General features: G+C 35.2%; 1 protein-coding gene across 9 annotated transcripts in view; it reads left to right on the top strand.

Moving 5' to 3' along the window:
- Positions 1-19,154, top strand: part of RALYL (RALY RNA binding protein like) — a 374,914-nt gene that overhangs the window by 309,070 nt on the left and 46,690 nt on the right. For 7 of the 9 annotated variants that reach the window (XM_068185890.1, XM_068185909.1, XM_068185855.1 and 4 more), the window contains one exon: positions 9,911-9,943. The exons of the other annotated variants lie outside the window; for them this stretch is intronic. In XM_068185890.1, coding sequence (XP_068041991.1) covers positions 9,911-9,943 — 33 coding nt within the window. The remainder of the gene's footprint in view (positions 1-9,910; positions 9,944-19,154) is intronic. 9 annotated transcript variants of the gene reach the window in all.

Raw genomic sequence — 19,154 nt, 5'->3', positions numbered from 1 at the left:
CATCTTGATTTCTTCATTCAGTCATATTATTCCTAACCTGTGAAGTAACTGCAACAACAGCTAGGACAACAAAACTTTTTTTTTTTAATCTTCTTATTCACTATTTTAAAAACACTGCTAACTCCCCTTAAGAAGGGGAGTAGGGCAGGTTTTCCTCTCAGATCATCACTATATGATAAATCTTACATTTTTCTCATGTTTGTTTGCTTTTCTTCACCATGAGTTTTTAAATGATGGCCTTGACACAGATCCATTTAGAAGTAGGTGCTATGTAAAGACTAGCACTTATCTTTGTAACAATCTTCCCTCAAGTTATCCCTTAGACTTATACAGTATTTCCTCAGTTTTTTGTTCCTTTGTTAATAGGATGTGACTCCAGCTTATACACATCTGCACAGGAGCTGCATCCCTCTTCCTATCTCAGTACTCTTCCTCTTGCATAAGGTTATATATGGTATCACATGAATGATGTTGTCTTCTTCCACAAAAGCCCAGATGCCATAATCACATCCATGCTCAGAGATTAGCAAATTTGGAGAATAGGCTGTTCACTAATTATTGTTGGGGTTTTTTCCTGGTGTTTAATTTTCTTTCTTACTTTTTCCTTCTGCTGTGAAACAATATACTATATATAAAATATCTAGCTGTAAACTTATCTCTTCTTTTTCATGATTTTTAATCACTGTTATACCACAGTAGAACAGAAAACATATCCACAATTTTCTGATGACATTGAAATTATTACAACTCCTTTCTTAGCCAATTGAAATAATTACGACTCCTTTCTTATCCAAGAATTTTGGCTGCTAATATAAATGAGAAAACTTTGGCTTATAAATCAAAAAGTTAATTCCAAAAAGATCCAGAGTATTGATGGATTTGCCTGCAGGCAAACAGAAATAGTAGTTTTAGTCATGCATTTGCTTTAAATCTTGACAGCTTGAGGCATATTCCTATCCCTTATTACATGTGAGATTTCTACCCTTTATTACTGCATGGATTCTTGCATTTAATTTAAGTAATAATCACTTTGGATTCGATGTTGTTTTCCATATGAAGGTGATGTCTTCTGTAGGTATTCTGCTGTATTTCACTTAGGCTAAAAAGACTAGTGCTTCAACATATTAAAAAAATCAGAAACTGACAACATGGTATTTTTCTACTTTTGAGTTTTAGTGAAGAAGGCAGCATGGAAACAGTATCAAGAGCTGCAGACACTGCTGTTCAGAAACTGTCGTATTAAGTCTCGGGTTTATGACAGAGAACAGAGAAGGGCCTGTCTTGGCATTGCAAATGAACAGAGGAATTCTTCATTTTCAGGAATTTAGTCAACCCTTAATTGCTGCAGTAATCAGAGATGCAGAACGCTGTGCTTCAGAGAACCACTTAGTGGACATGCAATTAGGCATTGGTTCTCACATAATGTAAAACCTCTAATTATATATAGAAGGCTGTAATTTGGTCTGGGAGCTGCTGGTGCAAGGGAACCATTTAAGTGGCTTACAGAGAGCTTACAGAGAACAACAGAAATATGATGCTGGGTTATAAATCTAGTACTCTGTGAATAAATAAGGAAGTTTGGATAAGTGAGAAACTGTAACATATTTTAAAGTCTTATGAATTATATTAGAAGAAGAAATTTAAAGTATACCTAATTTGAAAGAAAATGGATTGTTAAGTAAAATTACAAATAGCATGGAAGGCTGTGTGAAACACAAAGGGTCGATAGCAACATATTATTATGCAGTGAATTATAAAAAAAATTGCCATGAAGCTTTATTTCTTGGTGAATTCTGTTAGTCTTGGATCATACTGTCTGAAAATATGTTATCCACCCTACCAGAACTGATACTTAGTGCTGTTGATTCATAATGTCAAATGCAATTTTATTTTTTAAAGCATAGGTTACGAATTGCATGCCTTTTTGGTACTACATGCCAGTATTCCCAAAACTTCTGGCAAAAGTATTGGCTATTTTATTGAAAAGTAAAAAATATATTCATAATCATATGTGATTTGAGTCCTAAAAATTGAATATTTTCTAATACTTATTAGCTTAAAATGTATATTGCGCTTTTCAGTTTTCATGAGTGAGATTATTCTAGGAAACAGCATGACAAACATGAATCTTACGTTGCTAGAGAAGTGACCCTCCTGTAACTGCTTTAAAGTGTTAGTCGTGTCATTGAAGGAAAAAGGATATTAAGCCTCTACCCTTGGGATCCTCAAAGGCAATGCCTGCATTAACCTTCATCTCTTTGTGACTGCAAATAGCCATGCAGCAAAGTAGTATTGATTGTGTGCATTAGATCAGTCAACACTGTTTTGTTCAACCCACCCTGAAGAAGGCAGTCTAGACGGTTTTAGATCAGTACATATTGACCTGACTGTTCTTACTCTACTTTACAGCAGAAGGAGGTCAGGTGAAATCAACTTCATGTAAAGAATGATTAAACCTGTAAGGAAGAGATCTCTAAGGCACACTACTTAGAAAGTTATATTTTTCTCAAAATCCTGTCTTTTGTTTAGACCATAGCTTCTTGCAAAATTCAGCAACTATTAAAAATCATGGGAAAAAGCAAAGAACAATTGACAGCAGCATGGAGTTATTTTCATTCTTCAGGTTTTGTTTCCTTTGCTTTCTTTAACAAAGATACCAAATTGAGCATGTTTTGAGTTTGGGAAACTTGCAAGAATCTCACTATGAATCTGAGTGTGAATTTCTTCATGACTGGAAACATCACGCAGTGATGTATGGATTAAACAGAGTTTAGCTTTAGCTTTGGCAACAGAAGACTTCTCTTGGGTGGCATGGGAGGAAACTGGAATTCATTACTATCTAAGAAGGTTTTCAAATGTAGAGTCTGAATCAATTTCACTCCAGATTACAATTTAGTTTTTCTCAGACATGCTACCAGGATTTAGTCAAATGTGAGAATCCATGTCACTGTTCATGTTATCTTTGCAAGTTTTGGATTCATAAAGAAAGATGCAGCAAGACCTAACCTGTAAAATCAGATAGGATACAGCTTTTAAATTACTTAGAGCTTTTAGGTTTCCCTCTCTTCTAGCTGCCTAAAATTTAGGGTACCCATTTAAGAATATTATTGAAAACTACTTCCTTTTTTCCTTTAGTTCCCCTGAGTTCTCCATGTCACCCTTTCCTACCACATCCCCAAAACACTTCCATCCTATGTTATAACAGCAATGCATTCAGTATCCACTATGACAATGTACATTTCTACTGGTATATCAAAACCAACTTTTGCATATGCTGGTTTAAGTCTCATCCTAGCCTCTTGCTGCTGTGAAAGTTAGCCCAGGGAAGAGGCAGTCTCTCTAAAACACTTCCTCCCTATACATTAAGATACCTTTTATTCAGTTTTTCAACTGTCAAACTTCAAACATAATCCCAAACAGATTATTAATTCCATTCTTCTACCTAATGGTGAAAAGGTCATCTATCCTAGCTACCCATGGAGTAAAAAAATCCTAGAGGCTCCGGAAACTTGTATTTATGATAAGATTTTCATGTTTATAAATTATGTAGGATACACATTTTGCTAGGAAACTAGCTAAATTTGGTCATCTGCTATGTACATCTGGTACATGTGCTACACATCAGTACAGGTTGACATCAGGTATTATCAACAGCATCCTCTGCTGTGTTCCCCCACAATCTTTTCCTACAGATAGTGCTGTGGCACTACCCTCTCCTGGAGTTAGGTGTTAAGTAGAACTGGCTACATAACATGCACTGTATCAATAGTCAGTGTTTTTTGCAGCATTGTTTAAAAATAGAATAAAATTTAATTTAATTAATTAAAAAACCTTGCACATATTTTCTGTTGTCCAGACATGTAAAATGTTTAAAAATCATGTTTTTATGTATGTATATATATATATATATATATATATATATATATATATATATGTGTGTGTGTGTGTGTATGTATGTATGTGTATATACTGGGCCAAAATTCCATTTCTTTCACTTCAAAACACTGAAAAGACTAAAGGCACCTCCATCCTGCAGCATATTAAATGCAGAGTAAGTGCATGAATGCAAACTAAACCCAAAGGTGAGCAGAAGCATTCCTAGACAGAAAATCAAGCTGTCCTATGGGGACAAACTATAATTTCAGTTTTCTCTATCACAAAAAATTAAGCTGTGTAAGATCCATATCACCTACAAATGTCTTGGGAAGTTAGCTTCTTCTGGGTATAACTTTTTCCTCATGGACCTGGAGAAAAGCTGGTGCTTCAAGAAGTGATCTAAGTTATTCTCGATCTTAAATAATTATCTGAATCAAAAAAGCCACAAAATAATATAAAAAAGTATCTTTTTTAATCAGTCAGAATGTGTAATGTGTTGTGATACTTTCATAAGGGACTAAATATGTATTATACATCTATTAAGGATTATGTATAGATCTGCATAGAGTGAGGCTGGTAGCCAAAGGGATAATCTTGTTTGATAATCTGTTTATCCCTAGAGTGCTTAGTAGTGTAGTAGCTTTCTTATTGAATAAATTCTTCAGTAATTAGTAAAATTTAGTTTTAGTACACTTGAATATTTCAGTTGTGAACTTTGATTAACTATGATCTGAGACTAGAAGAGAGGAAGCATGTGCTGATTAAAGGACATTTATCAATCAGCTCTGAGGAAAGATGTTTTAATATGTCCCCATAACTAGCAGTCTCTTCTTACTCAGTTCTTCCTCTTTTGAAAAGCTTTTTTTGCAACACCCAGCCATTTGTCCTTCATTTTGTATATGTATAAAATAGTTCTTGTTCTAAAATTCTCACTCTGCTTTGCTTTTTTAGATTTCATCACACTGAATTCAGACTAATTCTTCAACTTATTAAAAAAAATTATATTTTACCTCTCTTCACTGAATGATTAAAAACCAGCTTTTTGGTACCTATTTTACATGCAGTAACTTTTTTGTTAAAATATTTTATGTACACCAATATTAAATGAATCATAACACTGAGCATTCCTATTATTTAATGTGGCTCTCTTTCCCATTGGCAAAATTCTTTGTTCATGGTCATGCTCGGGATAGATTTTATTTTCTCAGCTTGATTATGAGACTTTCATATCAGGCAATATCAAGAGCTTTAAAAATGAGACTAAGTCTTACATATCATCTGTCTTATCATTTATCCACCAAGTCAGTTACCGCATCAAAGGACTACGTTTGCACTGAGAAATGAGAGTTTGAGCTCGCGGTATGTTAGTTTCCACCCATGGCTTAAGTGATGCACTTTATTTTGTACTAGAATCTTTATAATTCAATAAATAACAGAAGCACTTAGGTCTGTTGAATACAACTTTTTGAGGTACTGCAAAAACTAATAAATAGTATGTGACATTGTGCAATATTCATGAAAACAACAGTTGGTTGTTGTTGTTTTCCTAATCTGAGTTATCAATTGCAATGTCAACCACCAGATGGGAGCGGAACTTATTAAAGCTGTTAGAGACAATTGTAAAAATTGACATAAACATGTAAATTAGTCTTCCACTCCCTCTGCTTCTGAAACACTTCTGATAGATTAGATCTTCTATACAGTCATTCTACCATTTATTTGTTCCAGCATATGACAGAGTTTCTTGATAAAACTTGTCAACATTTATAAAGATATTTATGGAAGATTCAGAAGACAAAATGAGTTTCTTACCCTATTCTATTTGACAGTGGTTACTGACAATGTCCAGGAAAATGATCTTGGATTGAAATTAAGTCACAGAAAGCAGAAAGGAAAGATTACCTAGTTTACACCAGCAATTGTTCTTTGACACAATAGAGAGTGGAAGTTATATGAAATTATATTTCTTCTGTAAATTAAGACATGCTTGTATTAGACTTGCTTGCATTGAATGGAAATATTGGGAAGTAGCCAAATTTACAATGCAAATGCATTAAAAAGAAATTAGATGACAATATATAACAGTGCTTAAAAAGTTCTGAAGGAAGACAGTTTTTAATCACTTCAAACCACAAACTCAACATTCAGAGAAAAATGCATCCATGTTTGATTACTATGAATGGAAACATAAGTTTCTTCTGAAAGGTCTCTTGGGTTGTTCTTGTCATTTTAAAATTTAATGCATTGATAAACAGGGTAAGCCATAAATCTTAATATTCTTTCCATACACGTATTTCTGCTTAATCTTTGGTCCTACTAATTCTCTGGTTCCTAAAGCTGCACAATGCAAAAAAGACATATTGACAGGTAGATAAGTCAGCCACATCAGTTACTCTAAATACACATTAACACTATGCTGAAGTTCAAAATGCTTTATAGTTGTCCTGACTTTCCTAGCTGGCTTGAATAAAAATGTTCCCAACCCCCTTGAAAAGTGCAGTCACTATTCATGCATTTTATAGTCAAACAGAAAATGTGTGATGTCAGCTACACAGTCAGCTAATCCTCCTCAGGAATTCTGATATGAAGGTTGTAACCTAAAATGATGACTCATCTGAAAAAATATTTGTTCCTGACCCCTTTCTCTGATTCAGGGCAGATGGTTTTGTTTTTTCAACAAGTCAGAATAAGAATCCCAACAAATTCATTAAATACCATGTGTTTTTCCTACCAAGTGCTTAAAGATGAAATTATATTATCACCAAGAGGAAGAATATATTGATTCATAATTAATTACCTTGGAGAATCCTTGGCTAAAATCCATTTGCTTGTGTACTGCATTGATATTGTTAGAAATGTTATTGACTTTTTCCTATACACACTTTTGGGAAGGAGAGGAGAGGATTCTTTAACAAGTTTTGGGAAGGAGAGGAGAGGATTCTTTAACAAGTTATTATATAGATTTATGTATCTTGGGTCAGGCCTCAAATCCAGAAAAATCTTGCCTGTAATCTTAATAGAACAATTGTGCAAGAAAGTAGAATTTACTTTGGGATCTTGCTGTCATTCCATGATTTGTTTACAAGACAAAGAGGAATTCACACATTCTTAGTCTAGTCACATTTCCCTGTATGTTTGTTTGCAAACCTTGAAAATTTGTCCATCTGGATGTTCAGTCCATTTCAAAGATGGAATTTAGATAATTGCCATTTATATAAGAAAGTTTAGCAGCAATGAAAATAACAAAATGCACAATTGGGTTAATCAGACCTTGTAAAGTATCTCTCCAAGACAGGTTGCAAGGGGAATAACACTAAATGGGAAATTTGTAGGGTCCTTGTTGTAAACACAGTGTAACAGGACTGTAGCATATCAACGGGTAGTAATCAATTGCCTATGCCTGCTCAGTTTACAGTGACTGAAACTGTAACCAGTGACTGAAACCAGTTTACAGTGACTGGTTTTAATTGAGCAACTGACATAGTGTAAAAATTCTTTTTCCTCCTGCAAAACTTATCTATCACATGTAGATAAGGAAAATCTTAGCCCAGAAAATCTTAGCTGAGAATCAGAGGAACACCACCTCAGTCTGCCATGTCCCAGTCCTGCTATTGATTAGCCTCCCTCCCTCCCATTCAAACTGATATATTGCCTTGCCATATTGACAAACTGATCTTTTCTGATGGGAAAACCATTTCAGGAAAGAAAGAAAAAAATCTCAATCTGTCCTGCTTCACTACCACTCCTACATCATTAAAACATGATTCCCTTTGTTTACTGTCTAGCTTAGTATTTCTTGGACACAAAAATATATTTTTGCAAAGAAGACATCTGCTTTAAGATTTTTCCTGGAGGTATATGACAGCTTTTCTCAAAACTCATCAGAACTAGTCTTTTTGCAATATCATATTTAATTTTTCAAGAATTCTTCAAAACTCTGGAAAAGTCAGTGTACATTGAGTTGAAAAGAAAGGTAAGAAGTGTTTTTTATTGACAACTGTCACCAGTAAAGATTATATAGGATGTTATTTCATATTGTGTTGCAGTTTTAAACCTTTATATTAATTTGCCATATACTGAATTACCAAATAAAAGGCCAATAGATAATTGTGATCCTTTACTATGAGGAACACTTGAACTAATTAAAAGTAATTCAGCAAATTATCTAAAACCATTTAGTCAAATATAGAGAGAGGTCAAACCTAGGGCAGCACTATTTAAATCAAATTGAATTCCAGCTTGAGAACGGACTTCAAATAGATTTTTAAATGCAGTATTTTGTCCGCAGGGCATTCTATCACACACTCTGTCTTCAAATAAAATCCACCAGAATTTCCTCTATCAGGGGAGTGCTAGGTTTCTCTGGATTACAAAATTTATGTATTATGAAGTATTTATGTTCTAGAGCTTTCATTGTTTGGTCAACTTGCTTATAGTTAATCTCTCCAGCCAAACACTGAGTGCTTCCCCTGAGTGATTCATTTCACTAAGCAGAAAAAGAGGAAACCAAAATGTGACACTAGTGCAAAGAACCTGCAGGAGAAGGGTGAACCCCCCCATGAAGGGCCCTGTCACTTTATTGATCTCTGGCATCACTGCTTGAGCCCAGAGAATGCCAAGTTCAGATTTTCTTGGGACTGCCCCGACCACAAGGACATGCAGCTTTGGGCTTCTATTGTGCTTCCAGGTATATGCAAAGCCATCAGTGCTTCCTCTTCTATTCTTCAAGTTCCACATGGGTTTCAACCCCAGAAAGAAATGGAATGGTGAGCTATAGTCATTAGGACAACAGAAAAGGGACTGTGTTTTCAATGTTTTGGATTTTAGATGATGGTAATAATTAAACTGGTCTATTTGTTTGTGAGTTTTTGCACAAAACCTTTGCTGAATGAATAATAACTGCAACAGTACTCAGCTTTTTTACAAAGAGGACTTTCATGAAAATTCTTCCCTAAAAAATTTATTTAAAGTATTTCTGTTTACAACTGATGGTAATTGTTCAAAATTAATTATATTTCAAATATTTTATTGTGGGCCTAAATTGGCTTCAGATTCATAAGTTAAATAGTCATTTCCACATATGATATGCTTTGCTGCAATAGAAGGTTACAAAGAGGCTACAAAGAGATATTAATGACCAGGGTGTTTATTTTCTGCTCTTCCTAACACACTATGCTCCTTGGGAATCATCACAACAGAACATTTTTGTACATCACATAACCACTCAAAATTACTCATCTGCAAATATGCTTTAAACATGTTTATAAGTGATCCTAAAATCACATACTAACGGTCCTATCAAGCAGCTGATATCACTAAACTCATTGAAGTCAGAACATACTAAAAAAATAAGGGCAGTTATTTGCAGATACAAGAGCAGGAACACTGCCTGATAACACAGATGAGGACTCTTGTATCTGTCCTGGCTGGATGGAAACTCCCAGTAGAAGAGGCTTCTGCCAGTGTGCAGATTCTGCACCTCCTCACAGCCACAGCAGCTGCAGCAAGGAGTGGGAGAGCACTTTGAACCACTGGGTTTATAACTGAACATGATTCTGGATCTACCAAAACAGTGACACCCAGATCTAGCACAAGGCCAGTTCTGGCAAATGGGATAGAAGTTCTCATAATGATGAAATGATCATGTCATATGAGCATAGGATGCTGGAAACCAACCAAACAAAAAAGGGAACAAAAAGAACAAAGTATTTCTTGTTCACTCTAGACATTCCATTCAAATATCTACACAAGTCATCTGAATCTGTGAAACTCAAAGGGCCTAGATGTGCTGCTTTGTAAATATTTGATCTCTAGATCAAAGTTCCACTGGAAAATTGAATTTTTTCCAAGTTAAGAAGAAACTAAAGCGGAATACTAAAAGTACCTTCTAAAATGAATCGGGCCCTTCTATTCATGCTAAATTGTGTCATTAAATAAACTTGACACTGAGAATGACTGTTTTAAATTCATTGCACAATAGTTTTTAAACACAATAAATACCTATATTTAAAACTTTTTTTTATTTACTTGGCAGACTTGAATCAAAGGAGCCTTTCCTATCCGTTGGGTAAGTCAGACTATGTATATTTTCATGGATATTTATATATTTAACAACCATAAAGTATAATTTATGAGATTATGTTGAGCATAAACATCCTATTTCAACATTATGGTTATTTATTATACTTAGGCATACCAAATGCAGCTTTTTGGTCAATAAAGTTAGCAGCTATGGATATTTTCCTTCTCAAAAAGAAACTAAGTATGTTTTGACTTTATTGACTAAACAAAACTGACACTAAACTACATATAGGAGTTAAAAGTTGCATTATAAGGTAGCTGGTTTTTTAATTTATTTTCACTGACTTTATGCAGAAACCATTCTAAATATCATCTATACCACTTGTCTATACCACGAAAAAGTAATTGATAATGCCCTTTAAAAAATTGCGATACTTCAATAGCAGAAATAAAGTCAAATTTATGAAATAGAACAAAAATCACATTTTAGCCTGATCATAAATCACTGCACTGATTTGCATATTTCAGCCATAGCCTTCATAGTGTCACAGTCACTTAAACAGTTATATGTTCTATATATTAAAATGATAACTCATCATACTTAAATAATTATTTATAAATGTGTCATATTCTAAAAAAATATCATTCTTCTATAAAATGTAGACTAATATATGTATTAGTGGTAATTATCTGTATTTTACTTCTGAGTCTGAACTTCACTTTTCATGCACAGTTTTCCTTTCAGCTTCTTTCTTTAAAACTTTCCAAAGTGTCCTAACATTCTGTCTCCCTGTTTTCCGTCAGAAGTGTCTTTTTTTATGTGTCTTTACTCTCATCTTCCTTTGTTCACACCATACTTTGTACTATCAAGAATATAAACTGAAGACAAAAGGTCCCATACAAAATATCTTTTTAAGGATTAGCTCCACCATGTAATTATCAGTAACTTCCGAATTGTTGTACTAACTGCAGAACTAGAAGTCAACTTCAAACTCTGAAGTGTGAAGTAAAGCATGTAATTTATGATCAAAAGAACTCAACAAATTAGCTTAATCAGTACTGAGATTTGTCTTGGTTTCTGTAGCATAAAATAACTCTGGTTTGTTTGAGTATATTTTGGATTATTTGCTTGTTGTTTCTACTTTCCACCAAATCAAAAATATTGGAAAATATTTGGAGACATTGTGGAGGGTACATTGCTCTTGTTTTGCATGCTTTGAAATGTCCAAGTCTATGATCAAATTCAGTCCCTTCTATTAATAACTTTCATTACTACAATTTGTAACTTATCCTATTAAGTTGGCTTTTTGGGGCCTCAACTCTCATAATGAAGTGATTATTTGAAAATATCAACTTTAAGATTAAAAAAAGAACTTGCATGCCATTTTGGTCGAGAAGCAAAGTTCTAAGTACAGAAATCCAGAAACCAAATAAAAATTCACTGCTAGCGGTTATATTATTTGCCACAAAATAGTAAATCCTATTTCTTATCATGATCTTAAGAAGCATGCTGGCAATTTTAGCTTATTTGCCTAGGAGGAAGTATTATGTTTTGGCTTTGGATTTGTTTCCATATGAGAAAATTGGTGGCCACTCTGTAATCCACATTATGTCCACGTAGTTATTGTATACGACTTTGCCCTTAAAATTGATACTTCTTGGGAATTCTAATCCGCACAAATATATTTTTCTTTTTTCCAGACCTTTCAGAAGTTTCTCTGTAATGTACTCAAATTCTTTTATGCAAGTTCATAATAAGGAAAATAGATAAAACCTCCCAAAATTATTCCATGTGCTACTTTTGCCTTTTACTTCTGTATTTCCTCCACCCCCAAGGAGGTCATCAGAGGGTTAGACCACCGTGTTCTAAGGAGGAGCCCAAGCCAACATCCACCTCCTTGGTACCACATAGAAATGTTCCTCCTAGTCCCACAAAAACTGGGGAGTTCTTTTTTACAGAGAATGAGTTCTTGTGCCAGGATCTGTATCTGAAGTTTTAGCCCAGACAGCTGCAACTACCAGGCTTTTAAAATACAGTAATGTTTGCAGAAGAAATGCTGACAACCACTATTAAACAAACACATGGGTGCCCTTAATAGCTCTTGCTGCCAGAGTTTGTCAAAACACCAATCTAAATTACTTTTGGCTGTCTCCAGATGGCTTGATCCTGCACACCAGCCTTCCATTCGTCTAACTTCTGTAACAGAGATTTGTTTCCACATTCTCATTATGCTGCCTGCAGGACCTAATTAAGCTTTTTCATTTTGCTGTGCCTAAGCATGTGACTTCTTGGTGCTTTTCCATTGCTAATTGTTTTGGCAGGGGAAGGGAACATGAAGTGTAGCAACCTAAGACATCAAGACTGCCACAGGTTTTTGAGCTCTGTGTGTATGTGCAGGGCTGCAATTGTCCCATAAGAGATCCCGCAAAGGAAAAGTGGTTGATAAAATGTTGCCTTTTTTCCCCACGCTCAGAAAGCAGCCAGAGAGAAGCAGACCCCAGCTCTTGCTGTTGTCCTTCATGTCTCAAATGTAGGGAGAGAACACCTCCTGTACTCCCTTGGTAAGGACAATTCCATTTATCATTCTTTCTATGCAAAGTGCATAGCAAAGAAGAAATACCCACTCTCCTTTACTCCATGTGCAAGGCAGGGGCATAATTTGGCACTGAAGCCATAGTAACATCTTTAATGAAATACTACCATCTCTAATGGTAGCATTCAGGAGCAAAAATTCATCAAGAATACAGCCTATTCAGATAAGAGTAACTGAATGCAATATTGTGATTTTGGGCTAAAATACAAAATTGCATTTGATATTTGTGTTGTCTTTCTTTGCCTCTCAGTGATGAAGATAAAATCCTTATCAAAGGCTGAGATATTTGTTAGTGCAGAATGCTGAGTGACAGCCTGTAAGGGCACAGGATACTCCTCTCCAGAAATGTTGTTTCCATGCTTTTGGAGGTTTGTGTTCATATTCAACATAAGCAAGACCAAGGGGTGTTTGTACTTTCTTTCCTTTTCGTGTTATATAGCATTCATGTTCATGTAGGTTTAGTACAAAAAAGAAGTCATGCAAATGCTCAGAGTGCCTGGAAGACTTTAATACCAGAGGCAAGAGTTATGGTGAATATCCACCACTGAAAATGTACCAAATTAACTTCATGCAGAAAAGTTTGAAAGGTTCAGACCTAAAAAAACAAAGCAAGTCGAGAATCTTGATAAAAAAATATAGGGATACTGCAAAAAAAAAAAAACTGAGTGCCATCTCATATTAAGTTCATCCTGCTTTGTGCAAAGGATGTATTGTATTTTAAAAGGAATAAATATTTAAAATACCAACATCTTTTAATTATCCACATCAGCTCTCCACAACTGGAAATTTCCTAATAGTAAAGATGCATAATTATCACCTCAACAAAACAGTCAGCATTCTCTCTAGATAATTAGATTGGTTATCCAATTATTAACCACCAGATATTTCTTGGCAGCTGATTTATCATAGCTATCTGCATTTAAGAGTTTAGCACCTGATAAATTTCAGCTAATACTCAATGCAGAATTGTAATCGGTCATTGGTCTGAGCCTTAAAATTAAAATCTCATTTTGTAAGACACAGCCAATGCAGCATCTTTTAAGGCCCGTAACAGTATTATATGGTGAATAGAGACCATAATTATTTTGTAACTGTGTTGATCAGCAAATTCTTTGAATTAATTATTTTTGGTTTCTTACTATAATTGTATGTAACTTCCATAATAACATGCAGTCAATATAACTTCAACACATGCAGAGGCAGAAAATTCCATCATAGCAAGTAATAATTTTGTCAAACATGTAAAATTATTTCTCTCCTCTGTCAGACATAATTTAATTATATGTCCCATATTGCTGAATTCAGAAGAGACAGGAAGAGAGAGAGAAACAACTGATTTTTTTGGAGTCTCCTGAAAACAGATTAATTTACTGCCAGCTGCAGAGAATGGGCTTATTTCTGGATAAGCAGGCAATAGTGCTTCACTGAGATGGTCTTTGAAAATGTATGTGTTATGCACATCTGGTTATCAGCTGAGATTCAATTTATTCTCTGATTTTTTCACTTTTTTTTTTAATTAAAAAAAGTGAAAATAATTATACTCCTATAAGCAGTATAATTTTAGGTGGAAAGCCCAGAAGGAAACATAAGTGAAAATTAATGCATTGTATATATTTATTGAATGATGAATAGTTGCCTGTCATGGAAGAAAGAAGAGGTATAAGCAAAATTAGCACCAGTTAATGCGTTTTTTTACATTCTTAGTGAAAACACTAGAGGTCTACTCTACTACTAGAGTAGTAGTATAAACTACTACTTTGGTCACCAAGGTCCTCTTTCTAGAAAGCATATGACAGTAGAAAATACTGAAAATTCATGCTTTTTTAAAATAATACCTTGACCACAGTAACTTTCAAACATAGGTATTTACTTCTGCAAGAGACATTTTGGTGGGCTCAGATTCTTGGAAAAACTTGGAAATGCTTCTAAAGTACAAAAAGCAAATTTAATTAATTTTCTTGCAGAAGAATAGTTCTAAGATACATCAAATAGCTTGAAATAGTTACTCACATTTCTTCCTTTTGCTTAATAGTATTTTCTTTCCTGCAAGGCCATTTTGCAGATCGATAGGAAATTCTGCTCTTATACATTGGTTTGAGGGATCCCATTCTGCAGAAGTGAGATTAAATAAAAGCCTAGTCCTTTCAGGGTCTGTCATGATAATACTCAGTCCACTTCCAAAATATGCAAGTTTTTCAATTCACAGTTCTTGTGGGGGTTTGGTTAGTTGTTGATTTTTCAATGGCCAAGAGGTTGTAAGGCACAAAATAGAATATAGCCATGGAGCATCATCTGTAACAAATTCCATCACTCTTCTTCCTCATCCTGGTTGTCAGGCAGCACGGGTGGAAGGAGCAAACACTGTTCCTACTGTTCCTACCCAACTTCTGATGAGAGAGGGCTAAGAAAATTATTTTTCTTCAGCAGAGGAAAAATACAAATAGAGGAGACACCAGACTCATTTTGCTCTTTTGTTATGACCCTAATAAAATTACCAACCAGAACATAATCTTGCTACTCTCATTTATATTCAGGCCAGGTATTCAGGAGCTGTTTTCATGAAAATCACAGGAGGAGTGAACACACCTACAATTATTTAAACTAATTGTTTGAACCCAGGCAGTAATCTCTCTTGCTTAAGACCACTTGGGCTTTCTGATTTAGGCAGGCAGTAGCAGATCATCTGCTTTTGCAGAGAATACCCTTTGAAACAACCAACTCTTTGATTATGTGTGAGGTTTAGCTTGGAGCCAAGAGGTACATGTCAGGGTTCTGCAAAGGCTCTTTAGTGGATGAGACTTTCAGGATAGTCACAGACAGCAGGGATTTGGGATTTGACAGCACATATGGATACCTGTGGAAGACACTGAGAATCTATCTTTACCATTTAATTTCAGGTAGTAATACTGACATCCTTCTCTTCCAATTTTCCAAATCCCACAAGGCTTAAGCTTTCCTATAACTGCCTACTTACTATTATTTTAAGACTCTCAAAAAACAGCTATTTAGTGAATTCAAAATATTGGTTTTTTGGTTGAAGCTCTCCTACAAGTGGTTACAAAGCTACAGTAATAATAAGGCTACAGCAATAATAATTTTGGTTCATTACTTTGACTGAATTTTTCAGTGGTTTTGTGACATTACTCAATGGTTAAAGATCCTAGATTATGTACTTTTCCTACTGATCTGCCATCTAAATATAAAAATTTTATGGTTTCCCTATTTGCCTGATTTTGTCATTCTACATCACTTCCACTTTCACACACAGAGCAATATATATATTACATTAAAAAGACTAATGAATTCAGTAAAAAAAAGTTATTTTCCTAATTTGTAATTCCTAAATTAACTTTCATTTGCAACAAACTCAAGAGACATTCATCTTAATAAATTATTTTTCCCCTCTCTTACCTTAATAATAGCAGTAGCAATGTTCTTCATAATTGAGAAAGGCAAGAGCATGAGAGTACTCTTTTTCTCTTCTGGTTATTCTATTTCCATTTCTCTTTTTTTTTTTTTTTTACTGTCTACTATTTCTGTCTTCCAAGATTTCCCTTTCCCTAGCAATTCTAGAAACACAATACATTTCCATATAATTTATGGTTGTTTTAATTGTGAACAATTCCTTAGCAATGAATATTTGTACTCTCACTTATGTACCAGATAGCCAGGAGGTTTTCTAGAGGATGGAAAACTATTCGCAAGAGAATGTTTCTGAATGAAGTTCAGGAGGCTGAAATATTCAGGGAGTGTAGGACTGAAATCTTGGAACATACTAGGAAAGTCAAGGGAAAAGGACAACTCAAAGGGAAAAAAAGGGAGACAATGTCTTATAATAGAGGATAGAGGGAGAAGGAAGAACAATATTTGTTGGGCATGTATTCTCACTGTGGAACAAGACAATTTATGTCTAATTTGCTTTTTTTTTTTTTCTCCAAACAGCATTGACTGACCTACAGCTTATAGAAAATAGTGTTTGAAAAGGTCTATGCTAGCAGTATTCCTATTTCCTGTTTCTGAGGTATCAACATAGCATCTGGCCACCACCATCTGAGCTTCTGCGAGTATTCAGTATGAATAAGCTTACTGAGGCAGTCACGTGCAGAAATATCATGAGACATAGCTCCCCACTCAAAACACATCTGAAAATTGAGACAGTTTTTCATTTTTCTTATGGCTGTTGCATATGAAACACTTTATTTATTCTTAAAAAAATTCCAGATCCTTAAAAAGAAGTTTTATCTAATTTTTTTCCTCCTGATAGATATTGAAAGATATAATTCTGAAATTTTATATTTTGATTTTCAAATTCCCTATAATGCTGTACAAATCAGTCAGCCTTGCTCTTCTGCCTGTGTTTATCTAACTACTTTTGTACAATTATAACAAATGAAACTCTTCTTAATATTAAGTTCTTAGCACACTCGGCCTTAAACAAATATTTGAAGGGGATCTGATGGCTGATCCCTCTGATTCCATGCTTGAAATAAATCTGATCTTTTTCACCAGAAACTGAAATTTGATTCATCTAACCTAATATCTTACTAGTAGGAACTCACCCCTGGTTGGGGTGAGCCGGAAAGGTGGAGGTTGTCTGGCTAATTGGCTTCTCGCCACCGCCCTCCCAGGGAGGCCAGTTGTAGGAACGTTGTTGTGTTGTCAGGCCTCACCCCTGGTTGGGGTGAGCTGGAAAGGTGGAAAAGTCTCTCCTCCAACCTGTGTCTCCAAAGAAAGACTCAGCATTCTTCAGCCGTCCGGTCTCAAGGTAGTTTATTGTATGTTATCTAAAATATTTTCTCCCTGAGCTGCTGCGGTCCGTTCAGCAGTCAGGCAAGGGCACACTCCGATGCCCAGGGGGCTGATGCCTTCTTTTATATCATACATTACGTATTAGATGTTTACAGTTTTTCCCCAATGTCCATCACCTATATTGAACAGTGACTTTCTACTCTAAACCAATCTGTAACTGCCAACATCACCAAGAACATGGAGGTTAGGAAGAAGAAGGAAAGAGGACAGGGCACGCCCAAGTCCCTCCATCTTAGAACTTCTGGCCTCCATGTACAAACATCAGACCCCTCTGTACAAGGCCTAAAACCCCCCTGTACAGCACTCAAAAATTCTTCCTTTCACTTTGTGACTACTTCTACTATATTATCTAAACTTTTGTGATTTCTTGTTCTTCCTGCAAAGTTGGTAAATTGTTCCATGGATCAGGTTCAAAGCCACAGGGGTCTGTGGCTGCATTCCAGGATCTCAGATGCTTTTGACCTGGGCCCAGAACATCCAAGAGTGTCCAAGGGACATTCTGGGTTCCGACATTACTTGCACTTGAGCTACAAGAGAAAGATTTGATTAAAAGAGTAAATGCCAGAAAGACAGCCAGTACTGCTATGTGAACTTTTACTTGACAATCTGCTTCTCACCCTTCTGTTGCAATATAACTGGCAGCTCCTTGATTAAGAGATTTCTTCTTCGGAGTTCAACCAACTGTGATAATAGCAATCAGTCAGTGGACTTGCTTCAGAAGTTATTTCTCCACACCAGTGTGTGCATTCACTGACTTTCTAAACAGTAAAGTCAGGAGAAAGAGAGGAGGCAGTGAAGAAAGAGGCATATCAGAGAGAAATATTGCTTCTGCACAGCCAATTGGAACTTTCCAATGTCTCTCTCATGTTTGTTAAAGATTTTTAAAAGGATAAAGAGCTTCAGGCTAGGAGTTATTGTCGTTAGAGTTGCTCTGTTAATAGCTTTTTGTGCAATACCAAGGAACAACTACTCACATCTTGCTTTACTGGGTCATTCAGCTGTGTATTCACATACTGTGGTATAAACCTAATTGAAATAAAATCACAATATATCCTGATATTAGGCAAGCTTTCAACTAGTAAAATTAATTGGATCATAGATTGTTTTCTACAAATTTATCTTGGTCTGAGATTTGACCTTATTTACAAACCACTTTCCGACTACCTTGGAATAATGACTTGCACACCATAACTTGACAAGAATCATGACTGGGTCAGGGGTATTTATTATCATATTCGATAGTCTCTGTTTGGCCCAAACTGGTGTTGATTTCAAAGGTCTTGATTTTGGCTGTTTTGGTTTCAGTTTCTTTGGGGGAAATTTTTGCTTAGTTTCATTTATGAACTGCAGTTCAAAAGCACTATGTAGATATCCACTGAGCTCAGGGATTTTTTTTTTAATCTCAGGTTCAGGCCAGATTCTTATAATTCTCACCATTCCTCAAGCCAAAGTTCAACTTCTACATCAACCATACACAGGAGGAAGTGTATGCACAAGTTTAACAGGTTATAACAACTTCAATGCTGATGTAACTTAAAAAAATGGGAATTAGGTCATGCCCTGCCTTATCAATAGTAGTATAAGAGCTTTATTGCTAAGACTTTAATTACTGTCCTTCAATTTCTTTAATTTCTGAAGTCTTCAGCTTTGGTTCTCAAATAATTTAAGGACCAGTTTTATTCAATAAAATTAAATCCTTCACAACATATTAGAACATAATTAGAAGTTGGAGAATAAGCCTTAAATGTGAATTAAAAATAACAGAGTGAATCTGTCACGCATGACCAGCCACAGTTGACAGTTGACATTGTTATGGTAGTTACTGTTGCTAGTGCCAAAGCATTAGTTTAATTT

The sequence above is a fragment of the Anomalospiza imberbis genome, chromosome 1, assembly GCF_031753505.1.
Source record: "Anomalospiza imberbis isolate Cuckoo-Finch-1a 21T00152 chromosome 1, ASM3175350v1, whole genome shotgun sequence".
Taxonomy (NCBI): Eukaryota; Metazoa; Chordata; class Aves; order Passeriformes; family Viduidae; genus Anomalospiza; species Anomalospiza imberbis.
This window is presented reverse-complemented; position numbering and strand designations above follow the sequence as displayed.